General features: G+C 36.8%; 1 protein-coding gene across 4 annotated transcripts in view; it reads left to right on the top strand.

Moving 5' to 3' along the window:
- The window catches only part of LOC131433665 (neurexin-4), a 51,390-nt gene that overhangs the window by 25,019 nt on the left and 14,197 nt on the right, over positions 1-12,174 (top strand). For 2 of the 4 annotated variants that reach the window (XM_058600180.1, XM_058600177.1), the window contains exons 3-6: positions 5,260-5,456; positions 8,746-8,887; positions 8,968-9,338; positions 9,400-9,920. In XM_058600180.1, the coding sequence (XP_058456163.1) occupies positions 5,260-5,456; positions 8,746-8,887; positions 8,968-9,338; positions 9,400-9,920 (1,231 nt within the window). Of the gene's footprint in view, positions 1-4,468; positions 4,666-5,259; positions 5,457-8,745; positions 8,888-8,967; positions 9,339-9,399; positions 9,921-12,174 lie in introns of all 4 variants that reach the window. The other 2 variants (XM_058600181.1, XM_058600178.1) reach the window with 1 other exon arrangement.

The raw sequence follows: 12,174 nt of genomic DNA, 5'->3' as shown, positions 1-12,174 counted from the left end.
TTAGTGCACAGAATCATTACATGGTCTAGGGCTAGTACTATGGATGATACTGACACTGATACCGTTTTCGTTTGTTGATCAGAGCAGCCCGAGATCTGGCCCAGAGTCGCCCAAACAACTTTTGAGATGTTGGTTTTAGCAACCTGGGGTCGCTCGAGATTTGACTACAATCGTGTAGTTTCGCTCTGAAAATTTTCTCGTGTCGCACCACGACATCCATGCGAGTTTGTTATTTTTTTTCTTTTGGAGTTGTTGTTTAGGGTGCGTACCACGTTGCTCGTTTTACTCGGAGTCAGAGTCGCCCGCGTATAGGTTCAAAAACGAAAACGGTATGAGAATCCTTCCAGGTCGGGGCTCGAACATACGACAACTGGTTTGTAAGACCAGCGTCCTACGCATTGAACCGCCGACCCGAGACATACGAGACCCCTCAGTACCTATATTTCTACTGTCAATGAAAAACTTATTTCTTTCAAGAAATAAAACTGTTGGAATAACCGTTCAACTTGGTGTCTAAAATACTACTGATTTATTTACAAATTTTTAAGGTTAGTTTACACTTTTCTTGCATCTAATCTAAGATAATTCGGCTTAGATCCTTTCTTGCACCAAAGCGGACAGACATAACAAGCCCGCGCGATAGAGGATAAACACTGAAACATATACATCCTGCATGAAGATAAGGCTGGCCTTTTTATGACCCTAATTTTGACATGAAGGCGATCTAGCTAACATACATTATCTTGTAAGTCTAGACTAAATATTTATCCTCCTTTCTAAAGCAAATCTCAAGACGATTGCTTATCATCATGTTTAAGTTCCTTGTAAACAAACTATCAAATTTTATCTCGTAATCTACAGTCAAGATCGGTTAAATTTTTTCAAAAATTTTGAAAAATGAATTCGATGAAAATCTCAACTCGAGCGTTTGAGTGTCAATGTCTTCCAGATGTGTTACTTTACACCAGGGGTTCCCAAACTATTTTGACCATACCAGGGGTTCTCAAACTATTGTTGACCCCCATCAACAAATTCCTTTAGAAGTTCAATTTCTTGCTTTTTCAATATAGATATAAAATACTTACCAATTTCTGCGGATGGTCAAATAAACAAATCAGTTTTCGTTTACGTCGACCCCCGCAAAAAGGATATCGACCCCAAGGGGTCTATATCGACCACTTTGGGAACCCCCGCTTTACACCAATAATATCGTGACTAAAAAGAAGGTGCATTAATGGCGTAAAAGCTGGAAAAATGTTGAGAATTTTTTTTCATTGATCACAGCCTACTGCCACAAGGTTGCCTAGCTTAGGATGTCGGAACATTTTTTGTAAAAAGCCACACAGGATTAAAGGAATAATTTTTTTCATTAAAATTCACGTTTGAATTTGTATATTACCTTTGGAAGTTAGTCCAATTTTAATGCATTTATGAAGTTGTTTCTTTGAATATTATCATTTTCAATTTTTTCCAAAACGAGCAGAAAAAAGATTACACTCCGAGAAATATATCACATTAGATTCTAATATATTGAGTCTTTAGGTCGACTTCAAACAATTGTTTGAATCAAATAAAATTATTTTTGGATTAAAATTTGGATCAAACAAAACTCTTTTTGAATCAAATTTAGTATGGCAATGTATATTAGATTCAAATATATTGAGATATGGATTCAAATTTCAAAATTTTATTTAATTGTTACAGTACATTAAATGCATTTGAATCAAATATGCCGTTGCACAGTGGTCCAAAACGGGAAATAAGCGTGACAAAAATATTTTCACTATTAAATATTAGTCTTCACAAAAATTGTTTGTAATCAAATGGCACTCCTTTTTATGAAAATGTTACTAGGGTGGTGCTCATTTAGATTTAAATCTGAAATCTAATTTTCCTAATTGAACTCAAAAATGATTTTGTTGTACAATAAAGTTGTAGGAAATTTCATTTTGAGCAACTTTGCTGAAAAAAAGCACTTCTCTAGCTTTTCAATTGATCGAGTTACATCAAATGTTTAATCAACAACTCTTCTGCAGACAACTTTTCCGTAGAACTTTCACAAAAAAGTTAGAACAAAAAAAAAAGATTTTTTAGGAGTCACCATACTTTCATTCGGGAAAATTGATGTAACTCGATCAAATGTAAAGCTAGAGAGGTGCTTTTTTCAGCAAAGTTGCTCAAAATAAAATTTCCTACAACTTTATTGTACAACAAAATCATTTTTGAGCTCAATTAAGAAAGTTAGATTTCAGATTTCAATCTAAATGAGCACCACCCTAGTAACATTTTCATAAAAAGGAGCACCATTTGATTACAAACAACTTTTGTGAAGACACCAACTACAAAAAACTAATATTTAATAGAGAAAATATTTTTGTCACGCTAATTTCCCGTTTCGGACCATTTTGCGTTGAATAGATTCAAGTAAAAAATTATGTTGACTCTTGAATTAAACTGAATAAAATATACTGAGTCTTCAAATTCATGGATGTTGATTAAGATTTTTCGTCCTTGAATCAACTGCCAGAGATTTTTGGTTCTAAAATATTTTCATTGAATCAAATATTGGTACTAGTTGATTTTGTGATATTTAACACAACTTTAGCTAAGCTTTCATTTTGTTACACCATTCAAACGGAAACCGTCGTTCGAGGAAGCAATAACTATCAAAGCAGAGCTTTTGGAAATTATTGAATTGGAAGTAGAGGAGTCAATACCGTAACCGTACTGCGCTTAGCGCACAAAATGCATTCAATAATACATAAAAATTTAATTTGCAATAATTAATCAAAAATTCTTTTTAAATAAAAATTTATTGAATTAAAAAAAATTCATCATTGAATCTACACACAGTCGCATGAAAGTCTGATTTTAGAAATAAAACTAATTTGCTTTGAATCAAATGACGATTGTATTTGAATTCAAGTGAAATGAAATATATTTGAATTCAAACCACCAAATATGTTATTTGAATTTAATGCTCATTTATTTCTGTGCGCGTAGAAATAAAGATTCGAAGTTTTGAAGTAAATATCAAATGTATTTGAATCAAAGGAAAATGAAAATTAGCACTGATTCAATATAAAATATCTTTAAATTCAAAGTGTAATATATGAAAATTTGAAATAAATTTTTGTGTGTGTACATAATGTGATATCAGCCGGAAAAATTATGAGCCGAAATCAAATTAAGATTTTAATTTGATGTTGCTATCGTATTAAGATTTCTATTTGTTCTCATTTTGATTATTTTGACCGCACCAAATGTTTAGTACAAAAATAAAAAAAATTAGAGAGCTGAAGAATAACCGATTTTAGATTGAACGAAAATCAATCTTTTATTTACCTGTACCGAAGGAAATTATGCATGTTTCTGTTGTTTTCCGTTTCCAACCAAATTGCAGGGCATGGGCATGTTGGCGCCACATTATCACCACTTCGGTCATTAAATATCCGTTAGCTACGTTATGAAGGGTACCAGCCTACATGGATTAGACTACTACCCTAACGGGTTGACAACTTTCTCTGAAACTACAAGAATGGAACCTGTATAATCAGAATTTTTTTTTTCACGGAATATCCTAAATTTTTTTAATTGTTTTATTTTTGAAAACGATTGTGTACGATCACCTTATGTTTGCAACGGTTGAAACCAAAGCCAGAGGGAAAGACGAACCAGATGCTCGAATTGATGATGCGTAACACAAAAAAGGACGATAAGGATACGAGACTGCGTTTGTTATTATTTTAAGGCCGTTTTGTCTGTTTCCATAAAAATGAAATTGCCTAATTTAGCTTAGTTGATTGGATCCGGTTGAGGGTAACATAAATAATTAATATTTCGGAAGCTTTTCAATATAAATTAAAACCGCATGTCAAGACAGAGGGTTAGCTCTGTAAAAATTGATACCGATATCGGAAATGACAACTTAAATAATTCTTCGAGAGGTGAGACCTCTCGATGACGTGTGATTTGTTATCTTTTTCATTCATTGTACGGATGTTGATCCTTTCTAGTGGATTGAAAGCAATGTGCTACGGTTATTCCCCTTTAAGTTCCAGTGCACTTACCTTTTCTAGGGCTGTTTCCTGGGTGAAAATGGGAACAGCGTTTATTGTTATTGCTCTATTCATTGCACCGTGTCGAGGATGGAGATCCAATTGAAAAAAAAAAATCTTCTCTAGGGGTGGTTGGTTTTCACCGTTCGTGGCTCGATCCTTGTTCGTTGCAGGTGTTACCCAGCTTATTCTTTCCCAATCTTGGTAGAGTCAATGATTTCGCTAAGGCTTATTTCCATGGCAAATCACTAAGTTGTTTATTTTTCAATGAAGCGTCGTTGATATATTTCTCTGGGAAGTTGGATCGCCGTCAGAACATTCTTCCGTTCTGCGTAGAAGGGGAATGTGTTTTCTCTCAGATTAACTGATTATTTCTTTTCGAATTCTTTCATCACTTGAATGAAATAAAGGTGGTAGCGCTTGGACAGCGCAGCATTCTGACTTCGAGCAGCAGCTTCTCATAGACCTGGGAGTGGTGCGAAATGTCACCCGTATCACGATTCAGGGGCGACCGCACAGTAACGAGTACGTCACCGAGTTCAGTATCAGCTACGGTTTCAACGGGCTGGATTATATCGACTACAAGGAACCCGGGGGCAACACTAAGGTAAACAAATGCGCTTCCGGTTGTTGGGAGGCATCAAACGACAACCAACCAAAGCTCGACGGTAGAGTCTGGTGACAGCACGTGAATGAACCGCCTGCGGACAATCGTTTAACTAGAGAGCACTATTGAGAGATGCTTCCTTTCACACTGATACTCTTTTCAGAATCCCTCCTCAGGAATGAATAACCAAGTCACTTTAGGGGGTTCCGGTCTTTTCTTTGCTCAGTTTTGCATAACAATGTGCATCTTTAATCCGCTACTCTTTTGCAACAACACAACATGGTGACGGTTACACAGCACTGGTGACAGCTTAGTTTTTATTAGTTTGAACCATTTAGGTTAAGTTTCGTTTTCTAGTCTGTAAGAATGCAAATGACAATTAATTGGTGTGATACTAATATAATCTAATTTTTTTCTCCACTGGAACTCCTAATGCAACCGGGAACACATCCAAAAAAACACCCAACATCGATACACAAATCGATTGTGTGATGATATTTGAACCTCACCAACTAATAAAACCCATCATAAATTCATTCATGAACTCGCCAACTAACCTTAACAAAACCAAAATCATCATCCGCGCGGGGTCAGCTCGGTCGGCGTGGACACCGGTCGAGAATAACTACTTCCATTTTCTTACCATCGATCTGGGCGGGCGGAAGATGGTCCGCAAGATTGCGACCGCCGGCAGGGCCACGACCAACGAGTGCGTCACCGAGTACATTGTGCAGTACTCGGATGACGGCGAAATGTGGCGGTCGTTCACCGAAAGCAGCGGCGAGGAGCAGGTAAATTTTGAAACAAACAAAAAAATTGGTTTAAATGTGTTGTTAACCATCGCTTGAGATTCTGAGATCCAGGAGATGAGCGCACGGTTCGTTCGTGTTCAGATTTCATGTCAATGTGACTAATCCTGTATCGTGGGGATTTCGGAATTCTCGTTGGGGATTGTGAGAGTGTTTTTTTCAGTGGTTTCGTAACAGAATTTTTTGTTATACATGTAATCTCTTTTAATATGGCTTTGAAGTTTTGACGTAGGACTACAAAATACAAGAAATAAAACAGTACAAATAGTGGTCAGATTTTGAAAACCTTCTGCTCTGTGAATTTTGAACAGATTTTCTATATCATTATACCTTATGATAAAAAAAGAACCGGAATTTTCATTTTAAAATTCCCGCGCTTGTCCAATCGGTGAACTTTTATTCTCTCAACGTTGGCAACACTTTTATACACATTCTGTCAAATTTTGACGCATATCGTACGATTAGTTTTTGTTTGGCGTCTATACAAAGAAGTTGATAAATTTTCGTGTGGCGATTTTTATAATGGCATCACAATACTCGACACACATCCAAACAACATGCTCGATGTCATGGTAAACCTCACCGCAAACGCAGACACCACTCTCGGCGAGAATAGAGGTTCTGAATTCAGTTCTAGAGTTTAATCCAAAATTTAGTTCTCTGCTACGGCTGGTTGAAGGCAACTGTTCTGCACGACGTCCGAAAAATGAGTGAGAGCTGTTTGAGGCTTTTTGCTCGGATTTTTTACAAGCTTTCCTTCACTGTCTTCATTCTAAATTTGTCGCTTTCGAAGTGTCTGAACCAGTATTACCATATTTTTTCACTGTTGCAGAGTATTTCACACATGCTTTGCACAATATTCCATGTTTTTCAACTTTTTTTTCCTAAAAGAAAACGAAAAAGAGAGCTTCCCGTAAATGACGTTTTGGTGGCATAAATTCCTAAATTTTCGAAATTAGAAAACAATATATTTATACACACGAAAAAATGGCAAACGTCGAAACATTTCATATGATACCGTTTCGATAAACCGAAGATTTGATTCATATTATATTATATTAGATAAATATGAAGCCATCTGATACTGTTTTGATCTGATGTTGGATACGAAACAGCAGACGCGTTTAATATTACCATTATATAGTTCTAATTCCTCAGAACATACTTTTAGACCCAATAATATTCAACATAGATTTAACATTCAATTTGTTTATTTTCAATTTTTTACCTACATTTGCGTAGGTAATTAAGGAAATCATCATATCATCTTCAGTTTAAATAATTAACTTTATGCACCGAGAACTGTTTAACTAGAATATAATATAACTTTTAGTTGAATTTCAGCTAAAAAAATATCAGTTATGAGCACTGTTAATTCCATTTTTGACTCTGTGGTCCACAATTTCGGGACTTCGGGTCAATGTAGCAAAGCAAAGTAAAGCCTTGGTATTACATTCCTGTAGTGAAATTTGACCTTCTGTTTCAACAGACTTAGCAGCCAATTCAGAGTGTACAGAACCTTTGCATGGCTGGTGCTACGATCCTACTGACACTACGAATCCTTCCAGACCGGGCTCGAGCATACGACAACTGGCTTGTAAGACCAGCGCCATATGCATTCAACCGCCAACCCGGGACATCACCAATGTAACCCACTTTAAATTTTGGTCGATTATCAAACGTCGATATGTGCGAATCAATGCAATTCGCTAAACAGTTTGATAGATTTGCCCTCTAGTTTTCGGTTATATTTCAATTCCTAACCGATAGTTTTTAGCATCTCGTAATCACGAAACGGGAACTCGGTTCCCTTTTTCAATTCAACAGCTAATTAATGGGACAATGGGTACATCGGCTCAGTTCAAGAATAGTTTTTGAGCTTATTTATCACATTGAATTCTCACTGATGAATTGATTGAAATCCTTCCGGGAAAGTCATTTCGTCGAAAGTAATTTCATTGACAGTCATATCAAACAAAGTACAATTTCGTTGAATTTTGAAGTTTATTATCTGCTTTGTTGATAGCAAAGCCAGTTTTGATCAAGGCTTTAGATAGAATAACGCTTTATTCTATGAAAAATAAAAAATTATTTCTCGTAAATAAAACTAAAGATTATATTCTACAAGTTTTAATTTTTCCTTTTAAGTGATCAAAAATGTAACTGAAATTGGAAGTTTCTTCCAAATTTTGAGTGGAGGCATCAGCCCGACCGGCAGTCGCTTCTAAGGTTGCTGTCAGACTGAGCGCGGAAAGCGAAGCGTTATGATGCGATGCACTGTTATCGCATCGCGTTCACTGTGGCATGCTTGCTTTGATTGAATGTGACAAACTTGCACGCACGTATGGGCGCTTCGCAAATCGCGTTCAATCTGACAGCAACCTAAGTATTAAGCCTCATGGCGTGTTCGTTTTTAATTTGCACTACACCGGTTCAGTGCTACACGGAGACATAAACAGTAACCATTCCAATAAACAATAAACGATTCCATTGCACAGAACTACACCCAACTTTTGATGAGTGCTACACCAGTGGTATCGGTGCAGAAAAAGTGTAGCACTGGTGTAGTGCAATTGGCAAAAACGAACGGTTACAGTGCAACTCTACCTACACCAGTGTAGTGAAATTTAAAAACGAAAAGTTTCGTCTGAATACTGCAGTTTCAAAATATATGTCTTTATTTAGGAAAGAGTAATTTTATCAACGCATGCTGTGAGTTAAAAATTACCATAGCTGGAAAGTATTTGCTGTGAAACCATTGAACTACTTCGTATTCCTGATGACATAATTTATGTTGTGGTGAAGTGTTGGTGAAAACGTGAACGAATTAGTTAATGTGTGAAGTATGAAAAACAGTTCAAATCTGTTTCAGAGTTGTTTGTTTTTTTTTTATCAAATTCAAATAATGAGATCCATTTGCCTTATTAGATATTAAGTAAATCATTAGATGGAATTGAATCTAGGTTTGATCAATTGTTTTATTTCTCTAGCAAGATTTGACAGCTAGTAACATTACTAACTTTCAATAACCTAATGATTACTATTACTAACAGCATGTTAATCTTGATACGCAAATAGTATAATAGCATCCGTAAGTGAATGTTGACTGGTTCCTAATTGTAACAGAAATAGTAAAGTCCAAAACTGAAACATCCTTCAAACGATTGTATCCCATTTAGGTTCCTAGCATTCTGTGCTGTCCCCAGTAGTAAGAGATCATCATACCAAAAAGGAAAGCTAAGCTAATTTTTTTTATTGCAATACTTCAAAGCTCTTTAAAGGCAACAAGGATGGTGACACTCCCCGACACAACTCGTTCGAAGTGCCAATCATTGCCCAATGGATCCGAATCAATCCGACACGCTGGCAGAACCGTATCTCGCTTCGCGTTGAACTTTATGGATGTCATTACGGTGAGTATGACCAATCGATATAAACGATATCCGGTTCGGGTACAATTGACTTACCCCTAGTTGCTTTTGTTGGTTCACAGAATCCGACAACGTCTATCTCAACGGAACCGGTCTGATACGGTACGATTTGCTACGGGATCCGATTGCGGCTGCAAGAGAAACAATACGGTTTCGTTTCAAGACTGCTCATGCAAACGGCGTTCTGTTGTATTCTCGAGGAACCCAGGGCGATTATTACGCTTTACAGATCAAAAACAACCGAATGGTGCTGAATCTAGATTTGGGTTCCAGAATTATGACTTCTCTATCGGTAGGAAGCTTACTGGATGATAACATCTGGCATGACGTGGTCATCTCGAGAAATCGAAGAGACATCATGTTCAGCGTGGATCGTGTGATTGTTGAGACAAGAATCAAGGGAGAGTTTGACAAGTTGAACCTGAATCGTGCGGTTAGTTTAGTTCAAAGTAAAATCAATGTGCTGCTTAATTTTCAATTTATTTCAATTCTAGTTCTACATCGGAGGAGTTCCTAACATGCAGGAAGGGCAAATTGTGCATCAGAACTTCACCGGTTGTATCGAAAATCTGTACATCAACGCAACCAACTTCTTCCGGCAGATGAAGTATGCTTACGAGGTGGGTGACCACCTACGTTATAACAAAATTCATGTCACATATAACTGTCCGGAACCGCCGATTAGTCCGGTAACGTTTTTGACACGTGGATCGCATGCGCGGCTAAAGGGTTACTACAGTGTTCGACAATTGAACGTCAGCTTCGCATTTCGAACATACGAAGAAAAGGGAATGATGTTACATCATGACTTCTTACAAGGTTCAGTCAAGGTGTTCCTGGAGGAAGGTAGAGTAAAGGTTGCCTTGAAGACCACCAATGAACCGTTTGTGTTGCCCACGGTTTTGGATGACTACGACGAGCAGTTTAACGATGGCAATTGGCACACACTGATGCTAGCAATCAAGAAGAACAAGTTGATTCTCAGTGTCGATGAGCGTCCGATGGAGACAATCAAGTAAGTACAGCACGCATTGTGTTGGGGGAGGAATTTTCGAGAACAGTGATGTCTGACATGCAGGATTTATCGAGTTTGCTGTAATCTGAGCAAAAATTATTTTGTTAATGGCATTCGAACGAATACGATTGATTTATGACTGTGGTGATCTATCTATTTGAACTCTTATCAGTTCCACCAAGCAGTTCAATGTAAACCGCAACGCATACTAGTGCCGCGTAATATCACTCAATTCTTCATTCTTTGCATTGTCAATTGAAACCCGGTGAACAATTTTGATAGCTGAAACGCTCACAGATTGTGCTTAAAATTATTGCTTCTCTTTTCAATCTCCTTAATTGTAAGGGGTTTCAAAGAATTTTGATGAATCTGAAGTCGTCATATTGGATGATGAAACAATCTTAATCACAACTTTTCCGGCATCCATTCACCGAACTCGCTCCAAAAATATCCAATATATGTTACGTAAAACTTGTTTTACGCAGTAAATTTACGAAATCCGTACATGGCAACTCTAGAAAATGGGAATACTAGCCGGGCAATGCTAGAAGAATTTGATGCAATCTGTGACAATTCTACTCGCAGCTCACAAATCTACTGATTTACACCACGATGTTTGGATGCTACCTACCTAGCTGATCGTACAATTTAATAAATCACTCTGTGATGCTAATGAAGTTGACCAGTTCAGCTCAGCTGATGATCGAGTTCATAAAAGATTATGGTTACTTTTGTTTCTTGATCAACAATATGTGCTTGCAATGTGAATAACTACAGAAAAAAACACTCAGGAGTGCACTTTACTGTCGCTCCAAGTTGTCGTTTTTCCACTAAAGTTATTTGAAAAAACCCTTCTTAATCCACCTAGTGGTGTGATAATGCCTTTCTCTTCTTTCATAACAGTCTCATGAAAATATGTTTCATACTTTTATTAAATAATTTTGGATACTAATTTTGACACCAATTGATTCAGATTGATTCGAGTAGTTCACAAAAGCATGCTTCAGTGTTTATGTCACACAGTCAGCATCATTTTTCCAAACTAGTGCTTGACATTTGCGTTGCCTATTTGTATGAGAACAGTGATGCTAATCTAAAAAAACCCTTCTTAATCCACCTAGTGGTGTGATAATGCCTTTCTCTTCTTTCATAACAGTCTCATGAAAATATGTTTCATACTTTTATTAAATAATTTTGAATACTAATTTTGACACCAATTGATTCAGATTGATTCGACTAGTTCACAAAAGCATGCTTCAGTGCTTATGTCACACAGTCAGCATCATTTTTCCAAACCAGTGCTTGACATTTGCGTTGCCTATTTATAATCAGTGATGCTAATCTAAAAAAGCCTTCTTAGTCCACTCAGTGGAATTTTCATATATCTTGAAAAATCACCATAGGGGGAAGTACATGAAATTTTCGAAATCGAAAAAAAATTTTTGATGCCAAAAGGCTTAGAATTGCATGAAACGTCGAGATTTAGTGTCATCTCGAAAAAAAATTTTTTTCAAAAAATCGACTTTTTGGGACTTAGAAAAAATATGAAAATTTTTCTAAGTCCCAGAAAGTTAATTTTTTCAAAAAATTTTTTTTTTGAGATGACACTAAATTTCGATGTTTTATGCAGTTTTAAGAGTTTTGGCATCAAAAAAAATTTTCGATTTTGGAAATTTCATGTACTCCCCCCTATGGTGCTTTTTCAAGATCGATAATTGTCAAACCTTTACCACCGGGCAGCACCCCTTAAGCATGTCCAATTTAGGTCAAATTTTGCATGAAGGCTTTTTTCGAGGTGCTTAAACTTTTGAGTACTAGAACTTTACGAAAATAGAGTTGATCCCAAAATTTTGGCACCCTTATATATACAAGAGCGGTAAAAATCAACGTGTTTTGTCGGTTACGTCACTTATACCATCATATATCTGGAACCAAAAGTCACAACCATTTGATCTTCGAACTTGATCAACGGCCCGACAGTAGCTTTCAAACGAGCCCAAGTTTGTTAAAATCGGATCAGCCATCTCTGAGAAAATTGAGCGCGTTCAAATACAACGCTTTTTGTCGGTTACGTCACTTATACAATCATATCTCCGGAACCAAGAGTCACAGCCATTTGATCTTCGAACTTGATCAATGGCCCGCCAGTAGCTTTCAAACGAGTCCAAGTTTGTTCAAATCGGTTCAGCCATCTCTGAGAAAATTGAGCGCGTTCAAATACAACGCTTTTTGTCGGTTACGTCACTTATACAAT

This window comes from Malaya genurostris, chromosome 3, assembly GCF_030247185.1.
Source record: "Malaya genurostris strain Urasoe2022 chromosome 3, Malgen_1.1, whole genome shotgun sequence".
Classification (NCBI taxonomy): Eukaryota; Metazoa; Arthropoda; class Insecta; order Diptera; family Culicidae; genus Malaya; species Malaya genurostris.
The sequence above is the reverse complement of the archived record's forward strand: the minus strand, read 5'-3'. Positions and strand labels throughout refer to the sequence as shown.